This window comes from Schistocerca piceifrons, chromosome 9 (genome assembly GCF_021461385.2).
Source record: "Schistocerca piceifrons isolate TAMUIC-IGC-003096 chromosome 9, iqSchPice1.1, whole genome shotgun sequence".
Classification (NCBI taxonomy): domain Eukaryota; kingdom Metazoa; phylum Arthropoda; class Insecta; order Orthoptera; family Acrididae; genus Schistocerca; species Schistocerca piceifrons.
Window position 1 is genome coordinate 134,980,532 of NC_060146.1, and position 22,143 is coordinate 135,002,674.

The 22,143-nt window shown below is 45.3% G+C and overlaps 2 protein-coding genes across 3 annotated transcripts in view; one reads left to right on the forward strand and one right to left on the reverse strand.

The window, feature by feature from the left end:
• The window catches only part of LOC124717389 (gamma-interferon-inducible lysosomal thiol reductase-like), a 328,253-nt gene that overhangs the window by 114,364 nt on the left and 191,746 nt on the right, over positions 1-22,143 (reverse strand). Inside the window, exon 6 of one of the 2 annotated variants that reach the window (XM_047244239.1) lies at positions 20,892-20,910. The exons of the other annotated variant lie outside the window; for it this stretch is intronic. The gene's annotated coding sequence lies outside the window, so the exon portion shown is untranslated. Of the gene's footprint in view, positions 1-20,891; positions 20,911-22,143 lie in introns of those variants that run through there. 2 annotated transcript variants of the gene reach the window in all.
• The window catches only part of LOC124717387 (gamma-interferon-inducible lysosomal thiol reductase-like), a 34,088-nt gene that overhangs the window by 4,974 nt on the left and 6,971 nt on the right, over positions 1-22,143 (forward strand). Inside the window, exons 2-4 of the mRNA XM_047244237.1 lie at positions 1,314-1,463; positions 7,103-7,273; positions 19,389-19,535. Coding sequence (XP_047100193.1) covers positions 1,314-1,463; positions 7,103-7,273; positions 19,389-19,535 — 468 coding nt within the window. The remainder of the gene's footprint in view (positions 1-1,313; positions 1,464-7,102; positions 7,274-19,388; positions 19,536-22,143) is intronic.

A 22,143-nucleotide genomic window follows, 5' to 3' on the forward strand; every position in this document is an offset into this window, starting at 1 on the left:
TGTTACAGTAAGATCTATACTGTTCTTCTGGAGGGCTCTATCTTTTAACATGGGCTGGGGGATGGTCCTGGCGGTCAGCCGAGATGTGGGTGTCCGTCCCTTATCGTAGGGCTTTCTAGCTTAACACGGTTCTGCTCTTGGCTTCTGTTCTCGTTTCTTGCCTTGGAACTGCGTCTGTTTCACGGTGGTTCAAATGGTTCAAATGGCTCTGAGAAGTATGGTACTTAACATCTGTGGTCATCAGTCCCCTAGAACTTAGAACTACTTAAACCTAACTAACCTAAGGACATCACACACATTTTTGCCGGAGGCAGGATTCGAACCTGCGACCGTAGCGGTCGCGCGGTTCCAGACTGTAACGCCTAGAACCGCTCTGCCACTCCAACCGGCCACCGTCACCGATTTAATCTGCAGCTGACCAGAAGAAGACCTCTACATTCGACGTTTCGTAAAGGAACACAGCGAATCGAGTACGTAACTGCTGTCCAGTACCCATCCAAGAGCACAAGATTTCTCCAGATGCGCGAAATTGAGGAGATTAGCACGCCTTTTCGGTGTGCAGTAGATGTGAAACTGTTGTGATGATATAACAGACAGTTAAGAACAAGAAACGGATATTCTTTATGCATGGTGGAGCTCCAGACGAACGGAGTTTGCAGCCTTTTACGTAAATCATCTGCGGCATCAATTCTAAAATATTATTCTAGTGTATGGGGTCATTATCGAGAAGGTATTAGTAAGAGAGAACATAAACACATGCACTTCTAAGGCTATAAGGTTCTGCATGTTTGCTTGGTAGTGTACTTATGGTGTGCGCATACGTGGAAACAGTGTTTGCGCAACAATCGCCGACATAGTTTAACTGCGGCGGAATAACGGGAACCAGCCCGCATTCGCCGCAGATGGAAAACCGCCTAAAAACCATCCACAGGCTGGCCGGCACACCGGACCTCGACACAAATCCGCCGGGCGGATTCGTACCGGGGACCGGCATGCCTTCCCGCTCGGGAAGCAGCGCAATAGACCGCGTGGCTAGCCGGGTGGGCTCCCTTAGGGTACTTCCACATCTAATAATTTTGCTCCGTTTAGATCGCTGGGCAAAGTTGTATCCACTAATAAGTCCTGAATCCATCACAAATCTGGCCGACATTCTTATTTTGCTCACTAAGCGACTGCCGTACACGACTTTTACCTACGCCAGGGAATTCACAACCAGACCCTTGCCTTTGTCCGTCTTCAGTGCGTTTTATCGTGTAAGGCAGCTTCATCATGTATGTGTACTGTCAGTCGTTACGGAAGATATTATGTTACAGGTAATCGCTGATAACACAGTGACAGTGGGCGTCTACTATGAAACGCTAAGCCCAGAGTGCAGAGAATTCTTCATAAACCAGCTGCTTCCGACTTATAGACAGGCTCCAGATCGTATCACCGTTACACTGGTCCCATTTGGCAACACTGTGGTAAGTAACACTTTCTCTCTACTTTCTACTGTTTAAGACTATTGAAACACAGTAAACTACACATAAAGCTTTATTTCACACCACTCATTAGTGTTACATTACACACACACACACACACACACACACCCCTGCTGCAGAGGACAGCACATTCTACTCTATACATCTACATCTACATTTACATCTACATAAATAGCCCGCCAACCACCCTATGGTGCATGGCGGAAGGTATCTCGTACCACTGGTACTCTTTTCCTTTGCTGTTCCACCCGCAGACAGAGTGCTAGAAAAACGACTGCCTATATGTCTTATAGTATTCTCAAAATGAAAAAAATCGACACATTTCAGTCTTAGCATCATATAAAGGGCTCATTCCTTATCAATATCAAGCTTACGCCAGAAACAGACACCTTAAATAACACTTGATAGGAAATCAGCTGGAACGTTTTGTATTTCCTTTTCCTTTTTTAAAAAAATGAAGGTAACACATATCTTCATATCACAGCTTAAAAAGCACTTCCTAAAATACACAGCGAACAGCGCCACAAGTAAAAGCATAAGGAATTGCAAAGCATGAAATTGGGTATTACCCACATAATCAGCCATCTTCCCAATACCAAAACACCTGACTAGTCAAGAAATAAATTACTGTCCAAGGCAAAAGTGGATGCAAACCATTTTCCACTGCACAGCGACGCTCCAGGAAGCTGTATGGTGGGACGACCACTAGCCCAGACACATCGCACTACAGCCCAGCGAATGCCAAATCCAGCTGCCCGGCTGTACGAAGAAGCACTCCCTGTGTCTAACCATTTAGCGTCGAATGGCGTTGCCACAGTGGTAACATCGGTTCCCACCGGATCACCGAAGCTTAGCGCTGTCAGACTTGGCTACCACTTGGGTGGGTGACCATTTGGGGTCTGCCGAACACTGTTGGCAAACAGTGTGCAGTCAGCCTGTGAGGCCAGTGTGGTGTGCGTACGGTAAGACCTTCGGTACACACACCATCAGATTATTTGACTCGTCGCTCTAACGAAGTAGGCGAGTGTCAGCAATATGTCTTGTGGTCTTATCGTGGCACGTTTATCTTCTGCCGTTAGGTCAGATAGAAATGCCACTTGCAAGCTTAGAGTAGCAGATTGACGGTGACCAACTTTAAACAGAACTTGATTAATTTTCACACACATTTATTAAAATAATAAAATGCGACAACATTACGTAACTTGATTCTGGATGCTGTTTACAATTGACAATCTGAAGTTCCTTTGGTCTTGGTACGTTAATCTTATTCTCACTTATATCTGATACTTGACAAAAGTGTGTATTCATTTATCTTCATAGCTATGTACAGGAAAATGGTAATCTTATCAGGCGCAGACTGAAACTTGACTATAGACTGGTACAGAGTGGTGCAGCCAAATGCAGACTGGTACAGACTGACTAATCGGAGGTCTTTAGACTCATTATGATAGCTCGTGCGTTCATGTATCACTGCACGAGTGTGATCTGCGAGGAGAAAAGGTTCTATGTTAGCAGCAATCTCATTGGCTGCGTTACATATTAATACACGGATCGGCGGAAGCAGAATTTGGTCCATCTCTAAGGCAGCGCCACCTCGTAGTGTGGAGACGGACGAGCGCTACGCCTGCACTGTTGTGCTTAGCGGGGCGCGCTCTAGTGGGAAAGTTGTGTACGCGTTGACTACGCGGAACTATGTACACAACAGCCAGTTTAAGAGCTTCTTGACTGAGCAGTAGCGGCTCTGGTCACGAAAGCTCACAACGGCCGGGAGAGCGGTGTGCTGACCAAATGTCATTCCACATCCGCTTCCAGTAACACCTAACGGCTGAGGATGACACGGCGGTCGGTCGGTGCCGCTGTGCCTTGAGAGGCATGTTCATACGGAGTTAAAGGCTATTCACACCCGCCACTCGTACTCGCCATCTTCCTGTACATCAGCAAATGGCTGTTAATTGCTGCTCACCCTGTTCGTCGGGACGTTTTTGTGTGTGGAGAATAAGAGTGGTCCACCTACTCTTCCATGAGGGACTCCTGACCATACCCTCGTCTCTGACGATTCGAGAAGCTGGACGTTCCTTCTGCGATATTTCAGCCACTGTACATAATTACTGGCAGCGCTGGTCACGAGAATGTACGACCGTGCTCTGGACAGCCACGTGGCACTACCGAGAGGGAAGACCATCGTGTTTGGAGTATGGCTATGGCGCATTGCATCTGCAGCAGAAATCTGAGCAGTAGTTGGCACAACAGTGGCACAACTGTTACAGATCGGTTACTTGAAGGACATCTCCGACCCGCACGGCCTGTAGTGTGCTTTCCAATGACCCCGAACCACCACCATTTGCGACTTCAGTGGTGCCAAGTGAGTACTCATTCGAGGGCAGGATGGAGGTCTGTTGTGTTTTTCGATGAAAGCTGGTTCTCTCTCTCGGTGCCAGCGATGGCCATTCGTTCGTTAGGAGGAGGCCAATGGAGGACTTTCAACCAGATTGTCTGTGAGCTAGGCACACTTGACATACACCTGGAGTTACGGTCTGGGGCTCGATTTCAAATGACAGCAGGAGCACTCTCGGGGTCATCCCACGCACCCTGACCGCAAATTTGTACGCAGCCTGGTGATTCGGCCTGTCGTGCTGTCATTAATGAACAGCATTCCAGAGAGCGTTTTCCAACAGGACAACGCTCGCCCACATACCGCTGTTGTAAACGAACATGCTGTACAAAATGTCAACATGTGCCTTGACCTGCTCGAACACCAGATCTGTCTCCAGTCGAGCACAAATGAGACATGATGGGGCAGCAACTCTCCAGTCATTACACCACGCATTTATTTTCTGCAAATCCTCATTGATATGTTCACAACTTTCGTTTGACACTACTTTCCTGTTGACTACAGCATCATCGGCAAACAGTCAATACCATCAACCATATCGTTCATGTAAATCGCAAAAAGCAGCGAACCTATTACGCTGCCCTGGGGCACAGTTGAAGTTACCCTTGTTTCTGTTGAAGTCTCCGCGATCAGGACGATATAGTGCTCCCTGTCTGTTAGAAAACGTTCTATCCAATCGCATATCTCATCGGATAAACCGTAAGCGCGCACTTTTTGGAGCAATCGACAGTGCGAAACTGAGTCGAACGCCTTTCGAAAGTCGAGAAATATGGCATTAACCTAGGAGTTGGTATCTAGAGCCTGTTGTATATCATGCACAAAGAGGGCCAGCTGTGTCTCGCATGACCGCTGTTTCCTAAAACAGTGCTGGTTTCTGCAGATCAGCTTCTCAGAGTCTAGAAAGGTCATTATGTCTGAACACAACAAATCGATGTCAGTGAAATGGGCCAGTAATTATGTGCATCCGATTTTCTACCCTTTCTTATAGATTGCTATGACTGGGCCTTCTTCCAGTCCCATGGAACTTTCATTGCTCAAGACCACGGCGCACAATTTCCTCTCCCGAGCGATCTTCTGACGACACCACGCGAATCGTGTACCTGTCCCCACTGCTAATAAACAGTTCGCAACAGTTCTTGTTGACACGTCTCGGCTCACAAAGCTTTCTCATGAGCCACTTGGTAGCTGTACCATTTGTCTCTGCTGCGCTTGCAATACCAGGATCCTGGTGGGCGTCTGTGCTGCGTCAACGTCCAGAACGTCACCTACGGTTTATGAGAACGTTCACGTGACTGCTGATCTCAGCATCGTTACACAACTGACGCAGCACGTTCAACGTGTGTGGTAATTCTCCAGAAGAACCATCCCGCCACAATCTGATCCCTGTCACTCGCGCTCATTTGGCTGTAGGTGGCACGAGTGCCTGTCCGTGGCAAGGTTGCCTGCCTGCTTCACACTTTTGCACTATACTGAGCCTTCTGGGTGGGAGCATTCCCGATTAAAGTGTAGACACAGACGGCGCTGTTGTAGCTGCGCCACTTGCTGTGGGATAACATTCAGTGTCACTCATGCTCATAAATTAAGGATATCTGAAGAATGTGGTGCCACACAACGAGGCACTACGCAAAACTGGCGCTGATAGCATAGGCACATAGGGAATACACACGACACAGATCTGTAAGTCCACGCTATTGGTGATAAGTTGAGAAAACTGTCCAGAAACACATGTGCTACAAAACGCCACTGTTTCCCGCGCATGTACCCCGACATCAATATGGGATATTACCACCATGCACACTACACAGGCCGAACAACGGGTTGGCGTACTCTGGATCGGGTGGTCGAGCAGCTGCTGGGGTATAGCCTCCCATTCTTGCACCAGTGCCTGTCGGAGCTCCGGAAGCGTCGTAGGGGTTTGAAGACGAGCAGCGATACGTCGACCGAGAGCATCCCAGACGTGCTCGATGGGGTTTACGTCTGGAGAATAGGCAGGCCACTTCATTCACCTGATATCTTCTGTTTCAAGTTACTCCTCCACGATGGCAGCTCAGTGGGGCCGTGCGTTATCATTCATCAGGAGGAAGGTGGGACCCACTGCACTCCTGAAAAGGCGGACATACTGCCGCAAAATGACGTCCCGATACACCTGACCTGTCACAGCTTCTCTGTCAAAGACATGCAGGGGTGTACGTGCACCAATCATAATCCCACCCCACACCATCAAACCACGACCTCTATAGAGGTCCATTTCAAGGACATTAAGGGGTTGGTATTTACTTCCTGGTTCACGCCAGATGAAAAGCCAGCGAGAATCACTGTTCAGACTATACCTGATCTCGTCCGTGACCATAACCTGGGACCACTGCTCCAGTGACCTTGTACGGTGTTCTTGACACCAGGGGACAGTGGAATGCACCTTGTAGGTCTCTGGGCGAATAAATTATGTCTGTTCAGTCTTCTGTAGACTGTGTGTCTGGAGACAACTGTTCCAGTGGCTGCGGTAAGGTTCCGAGCAAGGCTATCTGCAGTTCTCCGTGGCCGTCTGCGGGCACTGATGGTGAGATATTGGTCTTCTTGTACACTGTGGCCGTCCCGTACTGTAGCGCCTGGACATGTCTCCTGTCTGCTGGAATCGTTGCCATAATCTTGACATCACACTTTGTGGCACACGGACGGCCTGTGCTACGACCTGTTGTGTTTGACCCCTCCTAACGTCATCAATATGTGCTCTTTGAGCCATTTTCAGCACACAGTCACCATTAGCACGTCTGAAAACGTCTGCACACTTATTCGCTGCACCGTACTCTGACATGCACCAACACACCTCTGCGTATGTGGACTACTGCCAGAGCCACCGTGCGACGACCGCAGGTCAAATGCACCGCATGGTCTTATCCGGAGGTGATTTAAACCCGCAAAGCGCCCACCAGAGCGTTGTTTCATCATGTATCAGCATTATCTTCAATTTATGAGCATGAGTGTATTCCAGGTCTCATATGCCGTCATGGATGGAAATCGACGTCGTCTTTCCAGGTGTGTGAATTTTTTTGTTTTTTGTTTTTTTAGCAGTGTACAAAAACTCAGCTACAGATTCGATGACTTGTTACTAATTAATGAAAAGCACCAAGAACTGACGGAAGATTCTCTTAACTTTGTTACTAACTTATGCAGTTTTTACTTGCTTGTGTTTATTACAGACTGTGTGTGTCAATTGCTTTTACTTTCACAGGTTAATAGCACGAATCCTCTCACTTTCATATGCGACCACGGTGAAACGGAGTGTGAAGGACTCAAAATCCACTCGTGTGCCGTAGTCCTCGTCCAAGACCAGAACTCGCTGCTAAGGCTGGCGGAGTGCACGATCCGCAACCAGACAGACCCAAAAGCAATTCTGACTGAGGTAAGCCAGCCGTGAATTCGCATCGATTATCGTTCAGTCGACTCAGATTAGCTGAGCTCGGGCGGTGAGAACAACTTAACCAAGCGCTCCCCACCTTTGTAGCCTTGCAGATATTGCTTCTTATTTTTATAGTTTTTTATCTTCTTATCAACCAGCTGCGGGCACGTGATAAATTCAGGCCCTCTCCTTTCCTTGTATTCTGTTATTGCAGTACTCCTTCACCTTCTCCCTATGTTGCCTTCTCCTTTCTTCTTTCCATGTTGTTCCGAATTTCTTATTTTATCTCCACTGAAAGCCTTCTGAATGTAGTATTTTATTGTTAAAAAGATTTCGTTCTGCTATTTCCGATTTTTTATTCTAATTTTTTTCTACTCCTTTCCTTATTTCTATAATTCATGCTGTTGTGATTTCTTCTTCCAGAAATACAAAAACATTTATTTCGCGAGCCTCTTCTCATTTACTCGGTAGAGGTGTCCAAAAAAGATTAATCTTCTTGTAACCATTGTTTCTGATATTTCCTTTGTATTTTTGTCGATCTCCTCACTACTTATCATTTTCCAGGTTTCTGTAGTTTATATTGCGTCCATCATTTTTTTCAACAATGCATCTTCCAGGGACCTCTGTCCTATCCAGCTTATAGTTCATTGTTAGGCATTCAGATCCATATAATATTCTGGTAGTATTGTTGTGGTAATGTATTTTAGTTTTGTTTTTCTAGATATGTATTTCTTGTTGTAAGCATTCTTTGTCAGATCATATGCTCCCTCCTTATCGCTACCTCTTACATATATTTCAAAATTTTCTAGTTCCTTCTATTGTATAGCTTCTCCCAGATATTTAAATTTACTTACTCGCTCTATTTTACCTACCTGTTTTTCTATGAATTTTGGTGCATTTTTTTATATCTGGTATGAATTTGGTTTTTTTTTTCAGCTTAAATTTTGAGACCAGATTTTTAACTATTTCTTCCAGAAGATTTATTTGAATAACTGCGTCTCTTGTGTTCCAAAATCGGCTCCAAAAGCCAAGCAGTTTACCTTAATTCCATTTGTCTTCCTTCGTGGAATTATTGATTCAATTTTGCGATCTTTCTAGCTCCAAATTCCAGATCCTTACTACACTACTGGCCATTAAAATGGCTACATCAAGAAGAAATGCAGATGATAAACGGGTATTCGTTGGACAAATATGTTATACTAGAACTGACATGTGATTATATTTTCACGCAATTTGGGTTCATAGATACTGAGAAATCAGTACCCAGAACAACCACCTCCGGCCGTAATAACGACCTTGATACGCCTGGGCATTGAGTCAAACAGAGCTTGAATGGCGTGTACAGGTACAGCTGCCCATTCAGCTTCAACACGATACCACAGTTCATCAAGAGTAGTGACTGGCGTATTGTGACGAGCCAGTTGCTCGGCCACCATTGACCAGACGTTTTCAATTGGTGGGAGATCTGGAGAATGTGCTGGCCAGGGCAGCAGTCGAACATTTTCTGTATCCCGAAATGCCCGTACAGGACCTGCAACATGCGGTCGTGCATTATCCTACCGAAATGTAGGGTTTCGCAGGGATCGAATTAAGGGTAGAGTCACGGGTCGTAACACATCTGAAATGTAACGTCTACTGTTCAAAGTGCCGTCAATGCGAACAAGAGATGAGCGAGACGTGTAACCAATGGTACCCCATACCATCACACCGGCTGATACGCCAGTATGGCGATGACGAATACACGCTTCCAATGTGCGTTCACCGCGATGTCGCCAAACGCGGATGCGACCATCATGATATTGTAAACAGAACCTAGATTCATCCCAAAAAATGACGTTTTGCCATTCGTGCACCCATGTTCGTCGTTGAGTACACCATCGCAGGCGCTCCTATTTGTGATGCAGCGTCAAGGGTAGCCGCAGCCATGGTCTCCGAGGTAATGGTCCACGCTGCTGCAAACGTCGCCGAACTGTTCGTGCAAATGGTTGTTGTCTTGCAAAAGTCCCCATCTGTTGACTCAGGGATCGAGACGTGGCTGCACGATCCGTTACAGCCATGCAGATAAGATGCCTGTCATCTCGAGTGCTAGTGATACGAGGCCGTTGGGATTCAGCACGGCGTTCCGTATTACCCTCCTGCACCCACCGATTCCATATTCTGCTAACAGTCATTGGATCTCGATGAACGCGAGCAGCAATGTCGGGATACGATAAACCGGCATCGCGATAGGCTACAATCCGACCTTTATCAAAGTTGGTGCGCGTTTCTCCTCCTTACACGAGGCATCACGACAACGTTTCACCAGGCAACGCCGGTAACTGCAGTTTGTGTATGAGAAATCGGTTGGAAACTTTCCTCATGTCAGCACGATGTAGCTGTCGCCACCGGCGCCAACCTTGTGTGAATGCTCTGATAAGTTAATCATTTGCAAATCACAGCATCTCCTTCCTGTCGGTTAAATTTCGCGTCTGTAGCACGTCATCTTAATGGTGTAGCAATATTAATCGCCAGTAGTGTATTTTTCCTAGAACGCAGTGAAACAGTAAACGGGATGAACCGTCCCCTTGTCTAATAGCAATTTTTATTTCAAATGGCCGAGGTAGTGCTCCTACAAATTTATCTTTAGATATCATCAGTGATAGTGTTTGAAGAATTGTGTTCGCTGATTTTGCCTTATAGTTTGTCCACTTAATTTTTTGAAAACTTAGTTTCTTGATTAATGTAATCATTTGAAGGATGGTTTGATAGTGAAAAGTTTGTATCAACAGTTGTATAACATGGTAGTTCATTGTATTTTAGTGCAATAAAAGAATCGGGGAAAAAATAACTCGCTAACGCACAGCAGTTGGGCGGCAGTCCGCTCGGAAGTAAGCCGATTCAAATCCTAGAGGTGGATGAAATTTTAACTGCCAGTATCTGGTGGGCAGTAAAGGGGAGGACAGGTCGTCGCGTAAATTTTCTGATCATCAGAGTTTGCGCGACAATGTCCGATATTAAATTCCAAAACCGTATGTAGTGTCTTATCAAGTGAGGGCATGTCACACTGTTCATGGTTCAAAGACTTCTTTTCGTTGTGTAACCATAACTGTATACGCCCATTTTCTCAAAATGGAGTAAAATCGCAACAGTTGGTGAACCAGTAATATTTTGTTCTTTATTGTGAACAATAAAATAATACTGGGTTAGATAGAGCAGCAGTCAGTTGTAGAATTAAGTTGTTTTAATACGACATTTATAGTCACAACGCAGATCAGATTTCGAACTGTGTCAGGTTATTATCAATGCTAAAAACAAATAAAAGAGTATATATTACAATGTGATTTACAAAAGTTACAAGTCCATCACATCGCTGTTTTTAATGTTCACATTATATACCAGTGCGGAATTGTAGCAGTTGTTCGAGATCAAGTGAATGCTTACACAGTTGAACCATTACTGTCATAAATTATATGTTGGTTTCACAGTACACATCGGTTTTGCGTATGGCGCCCTCTATGAGCTGCGCCTGAAGTTTACAGTTTTGACGACATTTTTTGTAATATTTATGTTGTATACTAACTAAGTAGTAACATGAAATTATTATGAGTAAAACTATGTAAAATTACAATTCTTACTTTTTCTCATGTCTGTAATGTGCTAGATGTTTACAATTACTATAGCACGTTACAGTGACATTTTACGCCTCATGGGCTAAAAATAATTGTAAAACTGCTTTGGCTACGTAAAGTACGTTATAGGAAGTATTGCATATTTTGTCGTGTTGGTACCTGTCTTACCTTAATTAGTTGTTACTTAACGAAAAATATAACTTGAACATATTTACAAAATGCACTTTGTTGGCGCTAGAAGCGCTTGTAAGCTTCATTTCAATACGTCGCACTTAGTGGCCGAGAAATAAAACACAAACTCATGAGGGTAACTATTAGTAACAATTAATACGTAAAACTGTCACTTTTCAAAATAAGTGTTCAGAAGATTACGCTTTACCATATTGTTTTTATTTCTCGGCCACTAAGTGCGACGTATTGAAATGATGCTTACAAGCGCTCCTAGCGCCAACAAAGTGCATTTTGTAAATAAGTTCACGTTATATCTTTTGTTAAGTAACACCTAATTAAGTTAAGATAGGTCCCAACACGACAAAATATGCAATACTTCCTATGACGTACTTTACGTAGCCATAGCAGTTTTATAATTAATTTTAGCCCATGAGGCGTAAAATGTCGCTGTTTCGTGCTATTTCATGATGCTACTTAGTTATTATACAACATAAATATTACAAAAAATGTCGTCAAAACTGTAAACTTCAGGCGCAGCTCATAGAGGGCGCCATACGCAAATCCGATGTGCACTGTGAAACCAACATATAATTTTACGACAGTAATGGTTGAACTGTGTAAGCATTCACTTGAGCACGAGCAACTGCTACAATTCCGAACTGGTATGTAATGTTGACATTAAAAGACAACGATGTGATGGACTTACAACTTTTGTAAATCACATTGTAATATATACTCTTGTATTTGTTTTTAGCATTGATAATGACCTGACACAGTTCGAAATCTGATCTGCGTTGTGACTATAAATGTCATATTAAAGCAACTTAATTCTACGACTAATTGCTGCTCTATCTAACCCAATATAACCACAGTCGTTGCGTGCACCCACCCCATGGACGGCAACCTGATGAAAATAATACTGGTTTAACAACTGTTATGGTTTTCGCTGTTGAATGTGATCAGCCCCTGAGATAATGACGTCAACACTTCTGCTACCGGGATTATTTTACACCATAGGGGGTAATACACTAAAGTGACAAAAGTCACACTATAGCTCCTAATATTGTGTCGGACCTCTTTTGCCCGGCATATTACAGCAACTCGATGTGGTATGTACTAAACAAGTCGTTGGAAGACACCTGCAGAAATAATGAGCAATGCTGCGTCTGTAGCAGTCCATACTTCCTCAAGTGTTGCCAGTGCAGGATTTTGTGCACGAACTGACCTCTCGATTGTGCCCCATAAATGGGCGATGGTATTCACATTGGGAGATCTAGGTGGCCAAACCATTCGCTCGAATTTTTCAGAATTTCCTCCACACCAATTGCTAACAATTGTGCCCCAGTGACAGGGCGCATTATCACGGAAACATGAAGTACGTGTATGGCTACAAAGGGTTTCCAAGTAGCCGAACATGCCCATTTACACTCAACGATTGGTTCAGTTGGACCGGAGCACCCAGTTCATTGTATGTAAATACAGTGCAAGACATTGTGAAGCCAACACCAGTTTGCACAGTGCCTTGTTTTGTCGAGCAAAACAAGGCCCATGGCTTTGTGGGATCTGCGCTACACTCGAACCCTGTCATCAGCTCTCAGAAACTGAAATCAGAACTTACCAGACAGGGCCACGGTTTCCTAGTCGTCTAGGATCCAACTGATATTACCACAAGGCCTGGAGAGGCACTGTAGGCGATGTCGTGCTGTTAGCAAAGGCACTTGCGCGTGTGTGTGTGTGTGTGTGTGTGTGTGTGTGTGGTTTGAGGTTTTCGGGCGCTAAACAGCATGGTCATCAGCGCCCAAGCGCAGAGAAACAGGAACACATGCGGTGAAGGGACGAAGACGGACATCGAACAAGGAGAACGGGTAAAAGGCACAGACCTGACGCAGTTCCAAATCCTCACATACAGAGGCAAAACAAGAGGAGAAGAAACGCAATAAAAAAGGAAAGGAAACACAAGGAAAAGAGAGCAGAAATCGAAGTTAAACAAGTAGGTAATCGTGACTGGCGGACCTCTTACCTATAACCTGGGTGAGCCAGTCACCCAGCAGCACATTAAAATCCTCTCCCTGAAATCCGAGACAACAAATTGGACAGGATACAAAACCGTAAGACCTTAACCACAGTCGTTTCGTCGTCTTGGAAAATAGAGGGCAAATCCAGTGGCAAGGAAACCACCGCCCTCTGGTCAGAGAATAAAGGACAGTCAAGTAAAATGTGGCGGACAGTAATCTGGACGCCAAAATCACTGCAGATTGGGGGGTCCTCCCGCCGGAGTAAAAAAACATGCGTTAAGGGACTGTGCCCGATGCGGAGGCGAGTGAGGAGAACCTCATCCCGCAGGCATGACTGGTAGGACGTACGCCATGGCCGCGTGGTAGCCTTGACCAGACCCAGCTTATTTTCACCGACTGCCAGCCACTCCTCTTCCCACTGACGCATAACACGAAAACGCAGGAGGGAGGTAACAGCATGGAGGGGGACGGCACATTCAACAACGTGAGGGAGGGAACGTGCATCTTTGCCAGCCACATCCGCCTGTTCTTTTCCCCTAATACCCACGTGCCCCGGCACCCAGCAGAAGGAAACCTCCTTCCCCTGCCGTTGCAGGTGGAGTAGGGCATCATGAATGTTCTGGGCGACCATATCCGCTGGGTACAAGTGTTGCATGGTCTGAAGGGCACTCAGGGAGTCAGAACAGATGAGAAACTTAAGACTGGGAACACACCTCATCTGCTCCAACGCCCGCAAGATCACAAACGATTTGGCATCAAAGATGGTAAACGACACAGGAAGCCATAACTTGACGACTCGATCAGGGAAAACAACAGCACAACCAACAGAGTCCCCCTGTTTAGAGCCATCCGTAAATACTGGTACATGGTCGGGATGCTGGTGTAAAGTATCGTAAAATAAGGAGGTAAGAACAAACGCAGGAGTGCAGCTCCTCCGGTAATCTGACAAGTCTAAAAGGACGCTGGGCCTCTGGAGCAACCAGGGAGGCAGGCGGGTAAAACCCTGGAGTTGGGGTGCCACACGCTCCACACCAAGGGAGTCAAGCAAATGTTTGGCACGAATCCCAAATGGTCTCGTTGCCCTGGGGCGACTGGAAAAGAGACGTTCCATAGGCGGTCGGGCAACAGTAGGGTATGCAGGGGAGGTAGGACAGGCAAGGAATTGGCACACCCGTCGCACCATGAGGAGGCTTACGCAGGCAAGGCACTCACGTTCGTCGCCTGCTGCCATAGCCCATTAACGCCAAATTTCACTAGAGACGGGATTCGTGACTCCCTGTCCGACGAGAATGATGATGGCGTAGTGGTCTGCCTAGTGAGCAGCAGACCTGGATTCGAATCCAAGTCTTGGTATAAAATTTTCATTCGTCACTTCAGTCTGCATATCTGTGATGGATATCAACAAGGGACCTCTTATCGGAGATGCAAAATTCTCGGCGCGAGCGAAAATATTCTACAATGTCTAAAAAATCCGCTTCTGTAGTTTTGTGTTTTAGAATAATTCACCTCATTCTGTTCATGCTCGTGTCGACTTGAATGTTGTTCGTGTCCGACAGGAGTGAACAACAGCATTGAATGCAATAGATATGAATCTTCTGAAAACAGATCTTCCGTCGTTATGTGGAAATAACACCGGAAAAAGACACTTTATTTTTTTTTAAATCTCGTAGCTGGGTATGTAATGCCTCACAAAGTTCCATATCCGAAATTTCAAAGGCATTTTAAGGAACTCAGAGTAGCTTTGTATAAAAAAGAACGTATTGTGATTACACTGGCGCCAAAGAAGACAAATAGTTCCTTGTTATATGAGAGTTATCAGTGCCTACAGATGTTGCCAGTTTATAGTTGGTCATAACACAGAATAATAACATGAAAATTTTGTCAAAAAAGGCAGCACAGCATTGACTAATTTCTCTTATCTGGAACCAGTTTACTTGGTTTTAAAATTATGTATAGTGAAATTTGCTATAGGTCTGAATGGGCTGACCACATAATGTGTAACGTTATCTTAAAAACTCCGTACCATTTGCCAAAGGACGTTTCAAGGGTAATATATGTGCAGAAGTTGTTTCTTAAGTATGTCAAACAATGGAAATAAAGTGATACTTTAAAACTCGTTAGCTCAAAACACCTATTGCCGCAACAAACATTCAACCTGTCACAACTCACTCCATATTTCTTACAAATTGTTCAGAATTTGATTAACTTCTCATGGTTGGGATTCACAGTCATATAATATTTCTTAAAAGACATCACAGTCGCCGTTGACTGTATAAAATATTTATTGTTACTATTGCAATTTCGGCCTTATGGCCATTTTCAAGTAACACTGCAAAGTCACCTAAACACAAAATTACAAAAGTGAAGCACAGGGTGTATATACATAATTAAGCAAACATTTCATTAAGAAAGTAGCTCAATTACAAAAATTGGAGAGAGATATACATTACTTACATTCTGTCAGAATGTCGTCGATTTTTTTCCTTCTTTATTGTGATTTCATTCCCCTGCCCCATATGGGCAGGGGAGGGCTGTCAGCCGCACAATCCGCCACTCTTCAGCTGAGTAACATGACAACTTAAAATAAGAATAAAATGTTATACACATAAGGCGATAAAGGGGAACTTAAAACAGAATAATGGGAGAAAATGGAGGTAAAAAATAAACATGGAGACATTCATGGAGGACAGTTAAAAAAAAAGGTCACCAGAAAGTTAATAAACACAATTGGCGATTCTTCAAAACTCAGAAGACACTAAATGGACATGCACACATTAAAAGTCGGCCACAGTAGTAAAAACACTCGGGAACGACACACTTAAAGCCATTTGGAGCACACACAACAAAGAATAAAACTGCCAGGCGGGACCTGCCGAGGGAAAGGGCAGAGAGGATGGAAAAGGAGAGGAGAGCAAGGGGCTGCAGGGGAAGCGGCGGGATGAAGAGAGGAGGGGCATCAGTGGGTACATGAAGAGGCAGGAGACACGTGGGGTGGGAGATGAAGAGGGAAGACAGGGCAGGAGAGAGTGCAAAGACACTGAAAGGAGGCACAAGAGATGGAGGGGGAGTAGGAGGGGGAAGCCGCTCAGGAGGAGGGAGGGGGAGAAGAGGGAGCCCTGAGGAGGAGGCAGGAAGGAGTTGGTAGGAAGGGTAGATGTCAGGGCGAAGCTCATCATCCGGGAGGGGTAGATGGTGGAAGTTGCATTGGGAAAGGAGATTAAGGGTGTGGAGATGGAGAGCGGGTGGGACACAAAGGGAAAGGTACGGGGTGGAGAGGAAGGGAGACACCAGGGGGTGAGGGGGATCAAGGCGGCGGACAATATATAGTGTGCGGATGTGTTCAAGGAAAAGGAGAAGGTGGGGGAAGGGGGTGAGGTCGTAGAGGATGCGTGTGGGGGATGGAAGGTGGATGCAGAAGGCGAGGTGGAGTGCATGGCGTTCGAGGATTTGGAGGGCTTTATAGAACCGGGGAGGGGCGGAAATCCAAGCTACGCTGGCATAACAGAGGATGGGACGAATCAAGGATTTGTAGGTGTGGAGGATGGTGGAAGGATGCAGACCCCACATCCGGCTGGAGTTTCAGGAGGCGGAGGTGGTTGCCAGCTTTGTTTTGGATGGTAAGGACATGGTGAGTCCAGGTGAGGTGGCGGTCGAGTGTGAGACCAAGGTATTTGAGGGTAGGAGTGAGGTGGATAGGACAGCCAATATGGTGAGGCAGAAATCATGGAGGTGGAAGGAGTGGGTGGTGCGACCTATGATGATCGCCTGGGTCTCGGAGGGTTTAACACGGAGGAACCACTGGTTGCACCAAGCGGTGAATTGGTCAAGGTGGGTTTGGAGGGTACGTTGGGACCGTTGAAGGGTAGGATAAAGGGCTAGGCAGGCGGTGTCATCAGCGAACTGGAGAAGATGAACAGGAGGGGGAGGTTTGGGCATATGAGCAGTGTAAGAGGAGAGGGGAAAGGACAGAACCTTGGGGCACGCTGGCAGAGGGAAAGAAAGTACGGGAGTTGGAACTGTGGATAGTCACATAGGAGGGACGATGGGAGAGGAAGGAAGCAACGAGACGGACGAAGTTAATGGGGAGAGCATAGGTTTGGAGTTTGAAGAGGAGCCCAGGATGTCAGACACAGTCATAGGCGCAGAGCGACGGGAGTTAAGGTGGAGGGATAGACATGACGTCAAAATGCAGCCTTTTGACAGTGAGAGTCCCACAAGATCCGATGAGTACGACACTTAATACATCGTAAAATGTTGTTAAATATATACTGAACTGTCTATGTTACCATCGTTCTAATAATCTATCACACATACAAGTTCAGGTGCACTGACAACATGTGGAGCTAAGTCAGTTGGCGCGAAAATACATTTACTAAAGATACTGCCTGTGCACGTAGAAAAGATAGTGCACACCAAGGATACAACTTATAAGCTTTATATCGTAAAGTCTTTTCATCTGTCGACATCATACAGCTTACTAAATAGTGCTATGATTGTAACGGGCAGTAGGATAGGATGGGAATATTTATTTATAACATAATAGAGGATAATACATGTGTTATCTATCTGTTAATACGCTCTCACATTGACTTAAGTGCCCGTAAATGAAATGAAGACAGAGCTCTGATACACAGGGTGTTACAAAAAGGTACGGCCAAACTATCAGGAAACATTGCTCACACACAAATAAAGAAAAGATGTTATGTGGACATGTGTCCGGAAACGCTTAATTTCCATGTTAGAGCCCATTTTAGTTTCGTCAGTATGTACTGTACTTCCTCGATTCACCGCCAGTTGGCCCAATTGAAGGAAGGTAATGTTCACTTTGGTGCTTGTGTTGACATGCGACTCAGTGCTCTACAGGACTAGCATCAAGCACATCACTACGTAGCATCAACAGGTTAGTGTTCATCACGAACGTGGTTTTGCAGTCAGTGCAATGTTTACAAATGCGGAGTTGGCAGATGCCCATTTGATGTATGGATTAGCACGGGGCCAATAGCCGTGGCGCGGTACATTTGTATCGAGACAGATTTCCAGAACGAAGGTGTCCCGACAGTAAGACGTTCGAAGCAATTGATCGGCGTCTTAGGGAGCACGGAACATTCCAGTCTATGACTCGCGACTGGGGAAGACCTAGAACGACGAGGACACCTGCAATGGACGAGGCAATTCTTCGTGCAGTTGACGATAACCCTAATGTCAGCGTCAGAGAAGTTGCTGCTGTACAAGGTAACGTTGACCACGTCTCTGTATGGAGAGTGCTACGGGAGAACCAGTTGTTTCCGTACCATGTACAGCGTGTGCAAGCACTATCAGCAGCTGATTGGCCTCCACGGGTACACTTCTGCGAATGTTTCAGCCAACAATGTGTCAATCCTCATTCCAGTGCAAATGTTCTCTTTACGGATGAGGCTTCATTCTACGTGATCAAATCGTAAATTTTCACAATCAACATGTGTTGGCTGACGAGAATCCGCACGCAATTGTGCAATCACGTCATCAACACAGATTTTCTGTGAACGTTTGGGCAGGCATTGTTGGTGATGTCTTGATTGGGCCCCATGTTCTTCCACCTACGCTCAATGGAGCATGTTATCGTGATTTCATACGGGATACTCTACCTGTGCTGCTAGAACATGTGCCTTTACAAGTACGACACAACATGTGGTTCATGCACGATGGAGCTCCTGCACATTTCAGTCGAAGTGTTAGTACGCTTCTCAACAACAGATTCGGTGACCGATGGATTGGTAGAGGCGAACCAATTCCATGGCCTCCACGCTCTCCTGACTTCAACCCTCTTGACTTTCATTTATGGGGCATTTGAAAGCATCCCCGGTACCAAATGTAGAGACTCTTCGTGCTCGTATTGTGGACGGCTGTGATACAATACGCCATTCTCCAGGGCTGCATCAGCGCATCAGGGATTCCATGCGACGGAGGGTGGATGCATGTATCCTCGCTAACGGAGGACATTTTGAACATGTCCTGTAACAAAGTGTTTGAAGTCACGCTGGTACGTTCTGTTGCTGTGTGTTTCCATTCCATGATTAATGTGATTTGAAGAGAAGTAATAAAATGAGCTCTAGCATGGAAAGTAAGCGTTTCCGGACACATGTCCACATAACATATTTTGTTTCTTTGTGTGTGAGGAATGTTTCCTGAAAGTTTGGCCGTACCTTTTTGTAACACCCAGTATAATACTTTGTATGCGTATAAATTCAGCACGAGTTATACTTTGTAAATCCATGTGGATTTGTACATAAACGCTTTTATCCCTCAAGAAAATTTATTGTTGTTAACTGTTGGGTTTGTTTTCAGTGTGCCACGACCCTGGGGATCGAATGGAGGCCGATAGCGGACTGCGCCAAGTCGACGAGGGGCAGCCAACTGCTTAAACTCAACGGAGACAAAACTAAAGAGCTGAACCCGGGAGTTGAGGAACTACCCACCATCACGTTGAACGGAGTGAGTGGGTGACCGACCACGACGGAAATTATCCTTTTTATTCGCCTATTTGAACGAGGTTTTATTTTCGGTGAAATTGCTTGGTTACGATGATTACAACGATCATGTGTTCTGCTAATTAGGCAGGTCTATCACCGCACAACACAGCATTCTTTAAGGTTGAAACACCTGTTTGGGGAGATAATGCTGCGGAAAGAGACTTCCGCCGAGAATGTGGCTCTCGTCCCATAAGCGGCTTTTCGCAGATGGCAGGTTATTGTCAGGATCTTCAGTCCCAGGAATGATTTGATGCAGCTCTCCAAGCTTCTCCATCCTATGCAAGCATCTTCATTTCCAAATAACTGCTGCAACCTACATCCTTCTGAATCTGCTTACTGCATTCACCTTTTGTCTCCCTCTACGATATTTACGCCCCCCTCCCCCCATTCCCCCCCCCCCCCCCCCACACACACTCCCCTGCAGTACAAAATTCGTAATCGATTAATGTCTCACAATGTTCCCTATCAATTCATCCCTTCTTCCAGTCAAGCTGTGCCAAAAATTTCTTGTCTCCCCAATTCTATTCAATACCTCCCCTTCAGTTACATGGTGCCCGCCCCGATAGCTGATTGGTCAGCGTGACGGATTGCCGTCCTACGGGCCAGGGCTCGATTCCCGGCTGGGTAGGAGATTTTCTCCGCTCAGGGAATGGGTGTTGTGTTGTCTCATCATAATTTCATCCCCATGTGAACATGTTTACTGATTCTGCTGTAACACCAAATTCGATTGTGATTTTATCTGTTGTTTCTCTATCTTGAAATGCTTTCTAGAAGTTAGTTATTATAAAGTCATTTCTCATGCAGTGACCTAGCCAATTTCTTTTGGTCCTCTAAACTGTTACCAGTATTTGTCTTTTCTCGTTCAGCTTTTGTAACACAATAACACTCTTTGCTACATCTGCCCATTGCACACCGCCCATTCATCTCCACTTCTACATCTTAAAAGCTTCTACGTATTTCTACTCTCTTCACCGTATTGTTCATTTTTCGTCACAATAGACGATAGCACTCCATCTAAACCAAATATCTTTTCTTTAAGTGTTTATTTAAAGGACCATGGAAAATACACCTCCTTGTGTAAGACACAATTCTGCAATAGCAATCCTTAATTTTATTTCTTGATTAAACATCATGTTTCTAGCAATTTTGCAACCTATGTACCGAAGTTATGAACTTGTTCCACTACCTCATCACTAATTTTTACTTTTAATTTTCGTTGATTGCCTTGTAAAAATCATTGCCTTTGTCTTCTTCACATTAATCTTCATCCATATTCCACACAGCTGGTGCCTAGCCTTTCTACTGCTCCAGAGCTGGCGCTGACTGTTGTGGACACCCTGCACATTAAAAACCGGTCATATTACTGATTTTCATAACTGTCTTAAACTCCTGTTATCTTTCTATCCACCAGCTGTGTAAATAATTAAAGTGGAATGCATTAAATTTCATATATCATACAGTGGAGCGGTGCCTTGATTGGAAATACGGAAGCGTCCGATCCCGCCCGTCTGCTTTGAACCATGACGTCACAAATATGGCAGAAACGACCATAAACTATGAGTCCAATATGGCGCATGTAAAGTCGTTACGTACACATTATGAGGACGAAAATACATCGAAAAACAAACACACACACGTTCCACAAAACGCCTAATGACACTAACGGTACAAGCGCGGGAAATAGGGGGTTTTAGGGTGGGGACATACTAAATATAAACAAATTTAGACACCCACCCCCACGCAAAACGACGTAAAAAACCGACGTCACAAAACGCCCCAAATACCACTAAACACATCATCATCTGGAATCGGACACTTCCCTTGACCTAGGGGTCGACCGAAGCGCCCGATCCCACCCGTCGGCTTTGGGCAGTAACGTAAGGCTGTTGTGGTGTGTGACGTCACGACGGCGTGGAATTTAGTCAGTCATATCCATAGCTACCAAAGACATAAAAAAAGTCAATTTACCAAAATTCACACACGACTCCACACTCGCAAACTAAACCAAAAACATCACCAGAGAGCACCACCGATCGTATCAAGACGACACCTACAAACACGCCACTCTCACAAACTAAATTCCACGCCGTCGTGACGCCACACACCACAACAGCCTTACGTTACTGCTCAAAGCCGACGGGTGGGATCGGACGCTTCGGCCGACCCCCTTCTTCATTTTACAGAGTCTTTAAAGTTCGATGTAACATACCTTCTTACATGCATGCATTCCTGGAGGAGCAGCCATATTAAACTATGAAATGCATTCGCCAATGGAGAACACTTTTGTACAATGGCTATGCGATTTACTAATAAAATACGAAATTTTGTACCAGACAGAAACATGAACCCCGATCCCCCACTACACGCAAGCGGTCACCTTAACCACCTACGCTGTCTGAGGACATCTACAGGACCGAAATAACTTCCATGTGTCTTGGTGTCTACGTCCCTTGGTGCTCGCTCACAAATCGTGTGATTCCCACACAGGGAGAGAATCTGTTTTTCGTCAGGCTGCTTTGCCATGAAATCAGTAGGTCAGTGTCTGTATTTTACATTGTCTGTATATTTTG